We start from the raw sequence: 17189 nt of genomic DNA on the forward strand, positions 1-17189 counted from the left end.
TTTTTCTTAATTTGAGACTTCAAGAATGCAGAATTTAAAATTTGAAATTAAGAGCCTTAAAACTTTTAAGCTTGAAATTTTAGGAACTGTAAAAATTAGTTTTGAGAATTTTCAAATGTCAGAATCTTTAAATTTCAGATTTGGTTTTAAAAGTTTCGATCTGAAAATTAAGCAGTTGAGAATTTCATACATGGATTTCTTTAAAGTTTAAATTTAGGAATATTAGAATTTTGTAATATTATTTAATATTTTTTAAACAAAGGCTTTCAGAATTTTGAACTTCAACCAAATGTAGAATCTTAATATTTTTGAAATATAAAGTCTTTTGAACCTGAGATTTGAGATTCAGGAATATTAAAATTTAAGAGTTTTAGTATAAGAAACCTGCAGAATTTCAAAAACTAGAACATTAAAATTTAAGAAAGAATTTAAGAATATTACAATCTTTAAATGAAAAAAAAAGTTTTTTTTACTAAGGAGTTTAAGAATTTTGGAATTCTAAATTTTTTGAATTACACTTTTTAGTTTTTGATTTACAGAATTTCAGAAATGTAAACTTTAGTTTGTAATTTTTTAGGAATTTGATTTAATTTTTTATTCAGAAGTTTCGTAGATTTTTTTTTATTTTTTCCAATTTTAGAATTAATGAATTTGAGAATTTAAATTTTAGGATAGTTTTTGAATGATTAATCTTCCAATTTTAAAATTAAAGAATATGCTTCTCTAGATTTTTGAATTATTTAGAAATTTTTAGAACCTTAAATTATGAAAATTATTAAAGAGTACCAAATTCAAACTTCAAAATTTTAACATTTATGAAATTCTGATGTTTTGAAATTTATTAATTATTTATTAAAGAAAAGTTTTTTTTAATGTTTTAGAACTGTTGTATAAGATGTTCACAAAGTAATGATTTGTTTTTTAACATTACAACTCTCACCCCCTTCAAAAAGTTGGAACGGTAGCTTGCACTCGCTGATTTTCGGGCATGACTCAGCCAATCCGGATAATTCTTTTTTAAAGTAAGGATTCACACACTACTGTTTTAAAACCCATGCAAAATTGTAAAGTTTGATAGATCGGGATTTTAGAATAGTTTAGAACTCTTATATAAAACCAAAAATGCTAAGGTTATCAACAAACTAAATTTGCTTAAAAAAAGGGAAAAATAAAGTCTTCAATAAAATAAAAGGCAGTGAAAGGGATCGCGCTTTCTTTCTCAAATTCGCCGGTTTTTCTTTCCAACACAAATAAAACAACCAAAGCTGATTTTTGTTTATCATGCAGTTCGCGCCGCCATAGTCTACATTTATTTAAAATGCCCATTATTTTTTTTATCCGTCATTTACCTACCGAACACCTAACCATATTGAAAGAATCATATTTCTTTTCTTTTTTTTCAAAATTCAAAGGGGGAAACCACTACTCAGATGGAAATTAGGAATAAACTAAACATTTCTAGTTGATCCATTCTTCACTGATGTACAGTTTACAAGTTTTATAAAGTGTTATGTTGTATATTTGTGTTTGTTAATTTACGTAGAAAAGTGAGTCTCAGAAGGAGAGGAAAATGCAGCTTTGTTTCGCGTTGTATTGGTACTGTATCGTAAGTTTAATCTTCGACCGATTTATGTTTGATTTGCAATGTTTTTTTTAAATGGTTCTATTTAACAAAACAGGATAAATAGTGAACAAAAGAAACTAAAAATTTGTCGTCTCAACAAAACATAAGCCTTAAAACTCGGGACTAGCTGCTCAGCTTCAATAGTCACTCCACCAATCTCATCCGATTCCAGCAGCAGCAGCATCTTTACGTGACGTGTTATTATGTTTTGCCCTTTTTGAAACGTTGCCGAGCTTGGGCCTTTGAGTACCGGTTCCGCGGGGGTTTGTGCTCGTTTGGGCCTCCATTTTCCGTGTCCTCCTCTTTGGTTGGTAGAAAGTCTAATAAAATCAAAAATTGATTTAAAAAAATGATGATTTACAAATAAGAAAACTGTTTACCTTCTAAAAGATTGAGCGGCGGGTCGAGCAGTCCCTTTCGTTGCAGTTTCGTGTAGTAGCGGATCAGTTTGGCGATTCCGTAACCGATGGCGGAAACCACCAGCACCACGAGCACCATCAGTGAGGTGTACTGAAGGGACGAGAAGGTGAAGCATAATTAAATAAAAACAAAGACTTTTTTTGGCTGAAACATTGTATGTACTTTCTGATCTTAAATTTCTCATCATAAATTAAAAAAATATATAACTTTAGAAATTAAAAAAAAAGATAAAGAGAAATTTTAGAAATAAAACTAATGCATTTCACGACCAAAAAAAAACTATATTTATATGCAACTTTAACATTTAGTTTTGTTTTAATATTTTCCCAAATCAACAGACCTTGAAAACTGTACAAAAGGTTTGTAATTTAAGTAATTTGAGAAATTCAAAAAAAAATTAAAAAGATTCTGATTATCAGTAATTAAAAACGAGTATAATATAATATTTCTGAAGTTTTAAAAAATTTATCAACTAAAAAATAAAATATTCAATAAAAAAATAGAAAGTAAGGAAATATAAGAAATTTAGTTTAATCTGAAAATGATTTAAATTTAAGAATTAAATAAAACTAATAAAGAAAATTTTAGAAATTGAAGTAAAAAAAAACTTAGAATTTAAATTTGATATCTTTTACCATAATCTTCCTAAAATAAATAATAAATATGCAATAAAGTAAATTTTACAAATTTCAGAAAATTTACACATTGAAGCAATTCACTGAAAAAAAGAAATCCAAAGAATTTTGGAAATTTAAAATTGAAAAAAAATACCAAATTTAAAAAAAAATAGCAACAATTTAATGCATTTTAAATCTTGAGAAATTTGACAAATTAAAAACAAAAAATTGTTTTTTGAAATAAACTTAAAAAAAGCAAAAACAAAAAAAACATTTTTTCGAAATAAGAGAATGTTAAAATTCTAATTTTTTTAAAATAAAATGCAGAAAATTTTAAACAATACAAACATTTAAAAGATGTATGATAATTTATAATTTTTTTTTAAATTTAACTATGTAGGTTTAGAATTTTAATAAATTTAGGAAAATTTAAATCATGAGAAATGAGAAAATTTAACACCAAAAATAAATATATTGAGAAATTTCAAGAAAATTGTAGCAAAAAATAAATTTAAATAACTTATAAAATGTTTGGGTTTTCAAAATAAGGTTATTAGGAAAGTTTTTAAAAACTGAAGTATCTTAAATTGTTAAATATTTCTTTAAAATAAAATTTGGAAAATTGGAAAAATCAGAAATATGGAAATTAAAAAAAAACTAAGAACTATTTGAAATTAGAATTTTTTAGAAAAAAATCAAATAATTTAGAAATTTAAGAAACCTATGAAATTTTTGAATTTAGAGAATTCAAATATTTGTAAGAATAACAAGAATTTTAAATTTATCAAAAATTGTGAAATTGAAAAGAATTGAAGAAAGATTATACAAAAAAAACCAGAAATTTTAGAAATATATTTTTTTATAATAAAACAAATAAAAAAAAATAAAAAATAAAGAAATTTTCTAGAAATATTTAAAATTTTAGAAATTGAAAAAAAATTAGGACGTTTAATAAATTTAGAAAGTATTACAAGTTTAACCAATTTAAGAAATTTTTGGAATAGAAAATTAGAAATTAAAATAAAATTAGCAATTTACAAAATTTTGATAATTGAAAAAAAAAGTTCAGGATATTAAAAAATTCAAAAAAAAATTGAAACATTTTATATGTAAATTAAAGTAAATTACATTTATATGTAAAATTAGCAAATTAAAAAAAATATTTTTTCATGTAGAGTATTTTTTTATTTACTCTAGCAATTTTAATTTAAGAAAGTTTAAAAAATTTAGAGAGAAGTTCAGAAATAAAAAAAAGTACAAATATTTTAAAAAAAAAAAAAAATAAATAAAAAAAAAAAAAAAAAATTTAATACACTCTATACTAGATTAGGAAGAAAACTTAAAAAATAAAAAAACAGGAAAAAAAATAAAAAAAAATCAAAAATTCAACAAATTTTTAGTAGTGTAAAAATAAAAATAATTGAAAATTTAAGGATTTAAAAAAATCATAATTAAAGAAAATTCTGAATTTTGGCCAATTTCAGCAACATCTTTCGAAATCAGAAATTTTAATTTTGCTGCAATTAAGTTTTAGCAATTTGTGATTTTATTTTTTTTTTCTTCATTTTGTTAACAATTCTTATAATTTTGTAGAAAGTAGTAGGTTTTTTTTTAATTTAAAAATTATAGATATTTTAATAGTTGTTAACCTTCCACTGCCCAATTTTTTTCGAAATTTTTTATTTTTCCCGTAATCAAAAGGACATTTTGAGCAACTTTTGTTCTACGAAAAAGTTTACTTCTCTTGTTTTATGTTTTTCTTGTTTTATTTTTATTTTATCTGTTTTAGTTTTTGTTTGTTTTTGGTAGTATTTGGCCTATTCTACCACCTAACATAATTACATTTCGCCTATCTATTTTTTTCACGTTTTTACAATCACTTTTTCAATTTGTTGCTTGTTTTTCAAATTTTCTGCTTTAGAATGGCACCATCAACATTTAAATTGTAAAAAAATGCGTAGATACATAGTCTGGTACACTACAAAAATTATTGCATACTTCTTTTTACTGAAAATATAGGAAATGTTTGTAAAAACACAGCCAAAGTTGACCCCTAAAAAAGACATTTTTTAAAACATTGGAAAAGTCCAAGAAAAGTCACATAAAACAAAATAAAAGATTAGACCCATAGATTTTCTAAAATTTTAAGAGTTTTTCTTTCCAATGCTTTTTAAAGATCAAAACTTAGTCGAAATCCTCAAATCCCGTAGAAGGTTAAATGTTTTTTTTTAAACTTAAGAGTTAAAAAAAATCTTTTTTTATATCAAAATTTTTGGATTCAGTGTTATCTCACTAACAATAGCTTGGAATTTTTGGCTGAAATCCTTTTACATAAAAAGCTGAATTTTTGAGTATTTTTTAAAAAGGTTTCATGAGTCATGATTTCTCATTGTGTTTCCTATGTTAAAAGGACATTTTGAAGAATTGATCTAGACTTCTGGGATTATTGCTCAAATCATTAGGTAGTTAATTGACGTTAATTGTGAAAGATTTGATAATTTTCCTAAGAAAACCGTGCAACAACATCTTCACCCACCAACTCACCCTAATCGTCGGCTTGTCCGCCAGCAGCATATCGGCCATCACGATGGCCATCCCCACGACGCACCCAATCCCAGCTCCCATCACGGGCATTCGCTTTTCCCGCTCCACGTCCTGATTGCTCAGCTCGGCCGACTTCCGGGCCGCCTGTATGATGCCCATGTCCTGGGGCTGCAACTGAAGTGCCTTCCCGTACGAAAGCAGCGCCGTGTCGTAATGGCCAACGGCCATGTGAACCTCCGCCTTCCGGAAGTAACCCTTGGCCCAGGTCGGGTTTAGGCCGATCGCTCGGTCCGCGTCCTCGTTGGCGTAGAAGTATTGCTGCTGCTTGAGGAACGCAAGGGACCGATTGCTGTACAAGATCGGATCGGCCGGACTCAGCTTGATGGCATGGCTGTAGTGCAGGATCGCTTCCGTAAAGTTGCCCGCCTTGACGCACCGGTTGCCCTCATCCTTGAGCTCGTCCGCCGACAGGTTCAGGTTGGCTTTGCCCCCTTCTTTCTCGGGGGCCGTCGCCGCCGATTCGGACGGTTCCTTGCTGGCGTTTTCCTAAATCCGGAACGGAATCAATTAGCGCCCGCACAAAAGTGTCAACAAAATAATAACTCACCACCATCCTCCTCCTGGGTTGAACCTCTCGCGACAAAGACGACCTTTCCTCTCCGCGAGCACGATCTTATCAGTCCGGTATCGATTTTCGACCTGCCCCCGTCTAATTAAAACATCTTTTTTGCTTTCCTTTTTTTTCGCAATCACAATCCGTCGACGACTTCTCTCATGCAGCCATTTTTCCGATACGCTAGGAAAAACGAGTGAATGGGTGTGGGTGGGTGGGTTGATTGGGCGGAGTGGGGTGTGTTGTTTTGCAGCCAGCAGCTGAATGAAAGAGGCGAAAAGAAAATTGTTGACATCGAGAACTGTCAAAAGAGAGCTGATGGCAAGCAGAGTTGCCAGCTTTGGCGAAGCGGAACGCGGTGGTCTCAGAAAAGTTATTTTTAAAGAAATGTTATTTTAATTTTGTCCAATATACAAAATTTTCATTTTGTGCTCTGTCGGTGTTTTTAAATTTTCTGACTTTTCAAAAACACCCAGAAATGAAAATTGTCTTATGTAAAAAATTTCAGGAACACAAGCTAAAATGTGCGAGGATTGAACTTATTTATTGCGCAATTCTCACTTACTTGGACTTCGCACTGAATTATTGCTATCGATCGCACTATTGCGACTTGTCAAGCTGGCTTGGGAAATTTTAATTTTCTCAAAATTGATCAAAGCGATCCGATGTTGCTCACCTGTCAATCGTAATTTTAAAGTGCGAATGTCCAGTTTGGTGGAAACTGCGACTGGAAATGTAAATAAACAACTGCAGGTTGCCTAGTTTTTGGAAATTTTGTTGTCAAAAGTGCGAGAGAAAAGTGCGGGCCAAATCCAAGTTACAGTGCAAGGATCAATACCCAGTCACGAAATATTCTAGCAGAGCTGGTTCTGTCAGAATCCTGCTAGAACGGTTGAACATTTCTGCTAGAATGTGTGATATCCTGAAGCTTAAAAGTAAAACACAATGTTGCGGTTTGCAATGCACCGCTTTATTCCACCATCTTCGTACACTCACTGGCTCTCTCGAGCGCTCACACGCTTAATCGTGTTTACCTAAACTCAACACTAATTTAGCCATCACACGGCTAATCTAGAATGCCACATCCTCCCCTTCGATAATTTATGAATGAATGATAACTTAAAAACTATCACTTGTATTTTAACTCTTAAATCTAAGTCTTCGCTGAATTGTATCGTAGAAATGAGAACACAGCGTTCGGTCCCTCCGGTAGTAATCATTAGTCTGTTGAATTCCAAACGGAAGCTCCTTCTGTTCTTCCCTCTGCTACCGCTGAAAAAAAAAAAAAAAAAAAGACAAACGAAAAAAAAAAACAGAGAAAAACCATCCACAACAAATTCATAATATTAACCGAACCGTGGTCTTAATCAAATTCAGCAACTTATACCATAAGGTACAAAGCATATTTCACAATTTTCATATAATCTTCGGAAATGCAAATCCCTTATCCTAGTTTGCCTATTTTTCCTTATTCCTTGTTTAATAACTTTTTTCTAGTGCTATCTTCAACATCCCTTACAAATAATAACTATCCTATGTATAATTCTAATCATCATCTGAAGTCGACTGGAAGGTAACGCATCATCACGACCTAAACCTTATCAAGACACCTTTGGGAAGGCGACTTATCGTTTGTCATCATTAGTTGAGTATAAATTGAATTGAATCCGCGTTGCAAATGCCTTGTTTTCCTTGTGGAAACTAGGAACTATCGTTTGTATTTTCAAATTGACATTTTATTCCAGGTACAAGTAAAATGATGTCTAAATTCCTACATTACACAAATTTCATCAGCTCATCAGCATTAACTTGGCGTTCTCTATTGCGAGATTCCTACTCAAAACCAAATGTCCGAAGGTTTGATTGTTGAGGCAATTGCAATCCTCTTTTTATACCTATTCTCCCATCCATCGGAGTTCAAACTGACTACCTTTGGATTGTTAGTCAAACTGCTTAACAGCGACTCTACCGAGACAGGACAAATTGCTATTTATCTTCCACTATCTCCTGCTTCTACCCGACCAATAACAAAACTCTTCTTTATTGAGGTTTTGCAGCGCGACTGCGTTTCAATGTAGGTGGCGCCAAAACGAGGTTACTTGCCTAAAATCGTATGCCTTTCTGCCGGATTAAAGAAACAAAATCGATTATTTCTCATGATTCCCTGCATCAATCTTAATGAAGCTGGTTGCAAAAGACGAGATTTTGAAATAATGAACATCAATTTTTGAGCGCGCAAAAATTGGTGAACTTTTTCTTTAAAAAAACATGTTTTGGAACACGAAAAAAAAATTAGTTTCCTCGTATATATCAATGAAATAAACAGTTAGTTACATAGTTGATAACAGATGTGTTAACGTATATTCAACAATTTTTATTGATTTTGGAAAGACTTTAAAGCCAAAGAGTCAAAATTATTATCTTTTTTCTAAATTTACAGTTTTCTCATAGAAAAATCAAACAAATATTGGAAAGTTGTACATCATACTGTTGGAAATAATTTTTCTCATCCGAATCCGTTATATAAAATTGTTGATTGTAAAAAAAAAATCGGAAAAAATAGGGTCTTTAAGCTTTGCTGCAAAACTTCTTTCGCCATTATTAATCCACAACCAATTCACAATAGAGCCAAACTCGGGTACCACGTCTCGCCTTTTTCCGAAAATGTTGAAAGCACGTGTAACCATCTTACATATAGAAAATGTTGAAAGCACGTGTAACCATCTCCCTATCATGTGAGTTATTTTGCCTTACGTTTCAATGGTACTGTTAATAGGGTCCTAAAGCTCAATGTAAATGTTTATGTACAACGGCGAAAACACGCTTAAATCCATTTATTACCACTTATTTACTTTAACGCAAAAAAAATGACAAGACATTTATTTTAACGATAACTCAACTATTTAACTATTTTATCTAAAATTTAACCTCACTTTTTCCGTATACAAACAGAATACAGAATATAATACGTATAGAATGCATGCGCACGTAGATAACTCTATCAAAGCTTAATTTTAGGATGCCATTGTGAATACGTTGTGATACAGGATTCTTTTTGTTTATCTTGACTTCAACCAAATCAGTGTCCTGATTTATCATTAACTTAAACTGTAACGACTAACTTGGAGAATCACTTCAGATTAAAATATTTGGTTATAAGTTTAAACAGACTCATTTTTCCATAACACCTTCTATATCTGTTAACCATCTCAATTCTTTTGGCTTTTGCTTGCCATGGGCTAAATCCACCATCTTTTCCAAACACATGATAGTTTAAGTTGGTCTAGGGCTGAACCCGGCTCAACTGTCAAGAACTCTTCTTTTTTTTTTAAGAAGGTCATGGGCTAAACCCGACTCAACACTTTTGGCTTTCGCTGGCCATGGGCTAAAACCACTTTTTCCAAACACATGATAGTTTAAGTTGGTCTAGGGCTGAACCCGGCTCAACTGTCAAGAACTCTTCTTTTTTTTTAAGAAGGTCATGGGCTAAACCCGACTCCTCTTTTCAGACACACTTCAGTTTGAAGTTGGTCTTGGGCTAAACCCGACTCAACACTTTCGGCTTTCGCTGGCCATGGGCTGAACCCACCATCTTTATCCAAACACGTTAGTTTAAGTTGGTCATGGGCTAAACCCGGCTCAACTGTCAGTAACCTTTCTTTTTTTTAAGAAGGTCCCGGGCTAAACCCGACTCCTTTATCCAAACACACTTTAGCTTGAAGTTGGTCTTGGGCTAAACCCGACTCAACACTTTTGGCTTTCGCTGGCCATGGGCTAAACCCACTTTTTCCAAACACATGATAGTTTAAGTTGGTCTAGGGCTGAACCCGACTCAACTGTCAGCAACACATTTTTTTTTTAGCAGGTTATGGGCTTTCTATTTCAACTCTTTGTCTGCTGGTCTTGGGCTAAACCCGACTCAACTTTTTGAAACCTATTGCATTTTTTTTCCGACCAAGACATCCTTTCTTAAATTTCAAAAACACTTTGGTTATAGTTGGAAATGGGTCCAACTTGACTCAACTACCTCATATAGGCAAAACTTAAACTCTCTTGATTTTTTCCCATTCTTTGTCTATACTTCGTGTGAAACTTCCTTAAATAAACAACCGAACTGTACCTCCAGACCATTTATTGTTCTTATAGTTCTCCCATCGAATCTAATCGAATTTCATCGGTAATTTACATTACTTGACCAGAACAGTTGGAATACTTTCATCATTTATTCGAAGATAGAAAAATTACAAACTATTTTTAAATAAACCTGAAATCAAATAACTTGACGCAATTATTATTGTGACCCTTCATATTTATTAATTAACATTGGCAGTAAAAAAAATCTCTTTTTAGTAGGTTCCTTTTGTTTAATTTTACTGACTTTTCTCTTCATACTAACTTTCAATGAATCGTACCCACTAGCGCGCCCAGCTCTTTGAGGAAGGTGGGGCAATAATATGGACGTTTTGAAAAATACGTCATTTGTGGACACCCCCTGACCAAATATAGAACAAATTTCTGAGGATGGTGGGGCAGTTGCCCCATGTTGCCCCACCCTGTGCACGCTAGTGATCGTACCTATCAGCTGCTTGCCGAATCTAAGCATCTCTATTTCTTATTTAAAATCTTGTTCTATTTTTTTTCCAAAACACGTCAGCTAAATCGCCACATGTTTTTTTTATAACACTCACACTCCCTCCATTTCTCATTTATAAAATGTGTAAAAATTGATCAAGGTCCATACTTTAACTTTTAATACTGCTTCGTCACCAAAATGCTTAATTGACTTCTGCCAAGCCTGCTAAAAATCCTGATATCATAAATTTACTATTTTATTTTCTATTGTATCATTTACTATCAAAATTGGCATCAAATTCATAAATACTAACACACAACTAGATTGTTCAAATACCATGTTTTTTCGTATAGTCTTATAGTCCTTGACTCAGATTTTCCTTGATCTGAAATGCACTCTAACAGGTTGCCGTATCCAATACAACAATAAATTACATATTACGTTTACATGACATTTTTTTTTTTAATTGTTCATCTTTTTATTTTATCATTATTGCTCATAATATTGTGGATTTAGCTAAAAGCCGGATTTTCTTATGGTAATGGAGCATTTCCATTCGAGCAGTTTTTGCTTTTTTCTACAATGTATTTCTTATGGAGCGAACTGTCAAAAATTGCTCGACTGCGGGTGTTCCATTGGAAACGGTAGTGTATAGGCCTAGGGATTCTCTTTTGGTGTGATAAATGTTTATTCACAGATAAATAATGGATTAGAATTTTGATCTTATATCACTTCTCCAACATCAGTAATAACTGTTCGATTGTTTTTGCAAATTTTTAATTCAGCTGAAAATATTTAATTTTTCTTGAAAAATGATATTTTTTTTTTTTTTAAACATGAACACCCCTAGGGTTGGCTGGATGCCGCCAACATGCGACCGCGTGCTTCGTTTGTTTCTCAACACTGCTGCAGTTGGATGGTGACGCGAAGTGAGGAGGGAGATCCTTTCACTTTTTTTCCGATCTGGCCCGCCGCCTATTTTGACAGTCGTTGAGCCGACGGCCGTTTCCAACGACCGAGTCCAGTAAGGAACTGAACGTACAATACTGAACCACAATAAAACAACTCCCAGCTCAATCACAGAAAACCCCTTTCTACTTCTTAGATTTAGTCACTCTACTCACTTGTTTATTTTACTCGTTCACCTCCTCAAGCGCCGACTCATAAACCTTCCTTCACTTACACCAAACACAGTTCGACACGGCTCTTACCCATTAAAAACGCCTTCTTCCTCCGCAACCACTCATTTTTATTCACCGAATGGAATTCGACCGACGATGCCTCTTCAATGTCGGGTTCTTGTCGGACTCTACTCACGCACTGGGTTAACCCAAGAGCTCCGTCAGGCAAATAAAAACAAAACAAACCCCACGCGTGCAAAATCTACAATTTTCTTTTCCTTTTTCACAAAAACACAATATTACAGATTAATTCACTACTTTTTTCCACAAAACAAGGGAAAATCATCGTGGCAGGATCGCCAATGTGATATCCTGAAGCTTAAAAGTAAAACACAATGTTGCGGTTTGCAATGCACCGCTTTATTCCACCATCTTCGTACACTCACTGGCTCTCTCGAGCGCTCACACGCTTAATCGTGTTTACCTAAACTCAACACTAATTTAGCCATCACACGGCTAATCTAGAATGCCACAGAATGCTGTAAGAATATCCAGCTCTGTAAGAACTCTGCTAGAATCCTGCTAGAACGTCGTGACTGGGATGCTGTGTCATGCTGTTAGAACTCTGCTAGAATCCTGCTAGAATGCCGTGGCCGTGTAGGATTGTACCGAGGATTGAACAATAAGTTTTCGTAGCAAAACTGACACACAAAACCAAAACTACTTTTTGTTTACGTTGAATGTTCTTTGAAATCTTGAATTTTTCTTTTAATAAGTCCTAAACATATAAAAACACAAAACCTCTGTTCACCAAATTTGACAAATCTAGAGTTTTTTTAAAGGACCTATAGGCTATTGTCTTTCACATGTTTATAGGTCCTTTTCCAAAAAAAAACTCTAGAAATAGACTTTTTTTGCTTAAACAATCACACTCAAACCCCGATGGTTTGACATTAATTGTTGTCAAACGAACAGGGTCACTTTTAATCTTGACACCCCTTTTACACGGAGTTCACACACACCACCAAATGTTTGTTTTGATAGTGTGCGTGAGCGCCGTGTAAAATGTGACAGTTCGTCACTTTTAAGTTTGACTTTGACCAACCAACGGGGTACAAACTAAAAAACTGTCAAACGAAAAATGACCAACCACCGGGGGTTGAGTGTATAATTTGAATTTAAATCTGTCAAGATTTGGTTAAATATTATCGCCAAAAATTATAAAATCTGTGCAGATATGGTCAAAAACAGGTAACAGCAGGGGACTTCAACGAACTGTCACACCCATACAAACGAAGCGTTATTGTTATGGCCAGTTACCCACTTTTTGATTTTTTTGGTGGCCCGCGGACCCATTTTGAATGATCATGTAAAAGTGATTTTATATTTTTCAAAATTAGAATTATTACCCTTTTTTGACCTTTTTTTTTGTTTAGAAAAATAAGATTAATATTTTGATCCCCATTTTACGACACAAATATTTTGTCAAATAATCATAATACACTCAACCCTCGGTGGTTGGTCACTTTTTCGTTTGACACGTTTTTAGTTAGTACCCCGTTGGTTGGTCAAAGTCAAACTAAAAAGTGACGAACTGTCACATTTTACACGGCGCTCACGCACGCTATCAAAACAAATCTGGAGTTTTTTTTTGAAAAGGTCCAATAAACCAAATTTCCAGTTTTTGCTTTTTGGGTGTTTTTGAAACCGCCTAGAGTCAGGGGTATTAAAAAACACCCAAAAAGCAAAAACTGAAAATTTGGTTAATTGGACCTTTTCAAAAAAAACTCCAGAAATGTTTGGTAGTGTGTGTGAACTCCGTGTAAAAGGGGTGTCAAACTAAAAAGTGACCCCGTTCGTTTGACAACAGTTGGTGTCAAACCATCGGGGTTTGAGTGTAATCAAAACAATTTCACACGTTTCAATTTGAGTAAACTAGCTAATATCGTCAAAACTTTCATCAAACATTTTTGGAAATATTTATAACACGTTCGAATTTGACTTTGGTAGAAATCTGTGCTAAATGCAAAAAGTATTTGTTTCGTTACTAACACCTAAATTCCAAAGCTCGAGAAAAAGGGGAAATTTGTATAAAAAATCCCCCTTTTTCTCTAGCTAGGGAGTTTAGGTGTTAATGAGAAGTCATAATGACCCTAGCGTGCAACTTGCTGCTGAAATCCATTAAAAATGCATTCCTCTGCGTTCAGAATCATTTTGATCATGGTCGAGTTTATTCAAAAATAATTTGAATCTTAATTTGTTTTCTATGAAATACGTGTTATTCGCCAAAATGTTTTTTTTGTCGAGAATACCATTTTTTGAAAATAATGATTGAAATTCAACTTTACGGGAGCTTAACAAATTTTGTAACATTTTTTCATTGAAATTACATGTCACAATTTTCGAAAAAAAAATAAATTTTCATGAAAGTACAAGTTGAAAGTTCATACAACTTGATTTTACCTTAATGTAAGGTACGCACATCGGAAGGAATCGGTCAAGAAAAAAATCAAATGGGCAGCAGCGGCAGCGCAAACAAGTCAGAGAGGGTGAAGAAAAGCCCCAAGAAATCGCTCCCTCTCTTTTGTTCTGATGTTCGTAAAGCTGTTTCTTTACTCCTTTCCTTCCGATCTGCATACTAGCCCTAAACAATAAAATCAACATTACTGATTAAAAGTGACATTTTGTCTTTTCTAGTATTTTTTTTATTAACGAATGTGTCTTAAAAATAACAGAAATTTCGGAAAACTTCAACGTATTTTTTTAAATGGCCTATTTTGCAAATTTGGTCCGGCCTTCAAAAACTTTGAGCACCCCGCCTGAGCTAAATTATACTCTTTGGTAAAAGTATATTCTGGCATCACGGAATTTTATTTTGATTTTCCGCGATTCGCCCCTCGTTTTAAATGCCCTGCGGAAAAACCAAAACATTCCCCTAAACAACTGTCAACTGTCTCGAAAATTACCTGATTTCATTCATTTTAATGACTATTGTTCCAACTGGTACTTTACAAACAGTCCCGTTAAAGGAAATCTATTGTTTCCAGTCTTTATGAATGGCTGTTCGCCCAAAAAATCCGCTTGAAATTCCCATTCATACCGCAGAACCTGTAACGTCAACTCAAATGCCAGAACTGTCAGCTGTCAGCTGGCTCACTCTCTCACGCGAGAGAGAGAAACTGTACAGTTCGCTCTCTCCGCTCTCCTCGCCTCGGAGCAATCCACGAACACTGTTGCCAATCAGTCGTAGTGTGGCCGTTTCGGGATTTGGGCGGACATATGACTCGCTGCGCAAAACAGAAAAGAAGAATAAGTGTGTGGCAGTGGCAGCAGTAGTAGTGGTGGGAAGAAGCCTGAAGAAAAACGGCAGTGTGGCAGTCGTAAGGAGGCGGAGAAGAGAAGGAAGGAGAAGACAAGAAGAAGGAATTTCGTGAAAAACTAGGGATTTACTACGCGACTCTCTCTTTTTGTTGTTTTTCTTGTTTTGCGCCCGAGTTCTTTCTCGTTTTTATTGTTCTGTTTCACAATTTCCCGAAGAAAACCCGAGAAAAAAAAAACGGTGTTTCGGTCGCTACGCGAGAAAACTGCTGCAATTTTGTTTTCGAAAATAAAAAAAAGGAAATATTCGCGATTTCTTCTTCCTCGTTGTGCTTTTACAAACCATACCGTTTAATTTTAATTCGCGAAACGCAAGATTAAGAGTTTTCCCCGTGAGGTACGTGAGCGTGTGTGTTTGTGTGCATTTCGCGTGTATGTGTGTGTGCGAGCGTTTTCCTCCACGCACGCACACATCTAGCAGAAACCAACAAAAAGAAAAATCATCATCCGTCATCACTTGCGCGGAGTTTTTCCGGGTAACTTTGATGGTCAATCTGGTAAACACACCTGGAAAAGTTTGCAGAAAACCTGTCAAATCTCGATTCTTTTTTTGTGTGTGACCAAAAGACAAGACATTCACAGTAGGCCGCAGTGTGTGGAACTTACACACGACGAAAAAAAAAACTAAAATCGAGTCCAAGGCCTGCTGGAAGAGTGAGTGAATGCGCACAGGCTGTGCTAGTCGTTGTGTGAACCTGTACGTGTGTGTGCGCGCGCGATGTGACGTGACGGAGAAGTGAGGTGGTCGGGCGCAGAGTGGTCATTCGGGTTGGTGGTGGGGAAATCGAAGGAATTTTGTGGTAATTTTACATGAAAATGATGCAAAGAAGTGTCTTTGATTGGTTTACGTTGAATCTGCAAGTAAATTTTACATTGTATATTATGGAAGTAATCCAGCAAACTGTTTAAAATTGTTCTTTCTGTACACAAAACTTATTGTGCACAGCTGGTGATGAAAAACTACTTAGAAATAACCAAAATTTTAAGTTGTCAATCAAAAACTACATCGATTTATTGTATTTTACTCTTCTGGCAACATATTTTTGGTTTTATAATATTTTTTTAAAACTTCAAAATAAATGTTTACCTTGAAAAGTTGAATCACTCATAAACAGAAGCAAATTTACACATATTTAATGTAGTAAATTAAACAAATTAAAGGACTCAGATCGTTTAGAACTAACTTTCTTTGGATGTTTTGACTTTTCTAAACCAAAACAACATAATAACATCGTTTTAAAGCTTCGAGTAAAAATTACAAGAAACACCCTATAAAAAATATTGTACTTTCTAAAATGTAAAATTTGATGGTGAAACATTACTGATTTTATGATGTAATGTGTTACCTCCATTTATGTTGTAAAAAAGGCATTTGCACATAAAACTAGTTTTACACATTTTCTGATTTAAAATTGCGAATTTTTGGGCCATTTTTTTACTGGTAGCTTTTTTTTGAAATAATTTGAGATTTAATTTTGAAGCAATTATAAAATACATTTTTATTTGAAATACAACAGCAAAACAGTAATAATTTGATTGTTTGTGTACACGCATTTTTTTATTCAAGAAGTAATGTTTTGTTATCCTCAAAAAGGTGTCTTGACTTATGACTGGTGTATTAAATCTTTTCTTATTTGAAAGATAATTTCATAATTGTTTTCAAAAGCTCGATTGGTATTTTGGTAAAAAAGGAAATTGTTGGAAACTTTCTCAGCTCCCAAAAAACATTGTCTTTCATAATTAAATTCCAATATTGTTTTGCTTTCATAGTATACTTTTGAAATGCAAAAAAATAACATTTTTAAATAAATTTCCTTAAAATACATATAAATCTATACATATATTGAAAATGGTGCATTTTATTAAAAGAAATTAATGTCATTTTCGATTATTTTATTCAGTATCTTATGCTGAATTTTGAGATTTATTTTGACAATATTTGCATCTTTTTTTCAAAAATTTAATGTAAGATTAATAATTCTAATTTGGCACTATCCTAAACTTCAGCACCAAAGATTTTGGAAACTTATATTTCTGTAATACAGTCCAGGTTTGTTGGGATAATCGAATCACGAACAAAAAAAAATTGTTTTTTTTTTCGTTTTTTTCTTTTTCTTTTTTAAAACATCAAATTCGAGTTCTGTGACCACATTTTAGTCAAATTTGAATAGTTGATTACCTATTAAATAATAACATGCATTTTTTTTCAATATTTCATCACCGCCATATTGGGCGCCATCTTGGATTTAATAATTCTAAATCACATTAGCGTAAATTTGGGGGCATGATAAAGCTCGAC

General features: G+C 33.3%; 2 protein-coding genes across 9 annotated transcripts in view; one reads left to right on the forward strand and one right to left on the reverse strand.

The window, feature by feature from the left end:
* Positions 1–1483: 1483 nt before the first annotated feature.
* On the reverse strand, positions 1484–6035 carry LOC120412769 (small glutamine-rich tetratricopeptide repeat-containing protein alpha-like). The gene is made up of 4 exons (XM_039573364.2): positions 5813–6035; positions 5206–5751; positions 2005–2134; positions 1484–1944 (listed from the first exon to the last, which is right to left on the reverse strand). Exons 1-4 carry the CDS (start codon positions 5816–5818, stop codon positions 1826–1828), a joined length of 801 nt encoding a protein of 266 aa, XP_039429298.1. The 5' UTR covers positions 5819–6035; the 3' UTR covers positions 1484–1825.
* Positions 6036–14745: 8710 nt separating this feature from the next.
* Positions 14746–17189, forward strand: part of LOC120424471 (RNA polymerase II elongation factor Ell) — a 133411-nt gene continuing 130967 nt past the window's right edge. For 3 of the 8 annotated variants that reach the window (XM_052708350.1, XM_052708352.1, XM_052708353.1), the window contains exon 1: positions 14747–15227. The gene's annotated coding sequence lies outside the window, so the exon portion shown is untranslated. Of the gene's footprint in view, positions 15388–17189 lie in introns of all 8 variants that reach the window. The other 5 variants (XM_052708356.1, XR_008212164.1, XM_052708351.1 and 2 more) reach the window with 5 other exon arrangements.

The sequence above is a fragment of the Culex pipiens genome, chromosome 2, assembly GCF_016801865.2.
Source record: "Culex pipiens pallens isolate TS chromosome 2, TS_CPP_V2, whole genome shotgun sequence".
NCBI lineage: Eukaryota > Metazoa > Arthropoda > Insecta > Diptera > Culicidae > Culex > Culex pipiens.

What these genes read in the sequence shown, in the direction of transcription:
- LOC120412769 (XM_039573364.2), bottom strand. An exon ending in CGGACAAGCCGACGATTAGG is followed by an intron (nt 2,135 to 5,205) that starts GTGAGTTGGTGG and finishes TCGTCCCTTCAG; the next exon opens with TACACCTCACTGATGGTGCT. An exon ending in GCCGCTCAATCTTTTAGAAG is followed by an intron (nt 1,945 to 2,004) that starts GTAAACAGTTTT and finishes TGATTTTATTAG; the next exon opens with ACTTTCTACCAACCAAAGAG.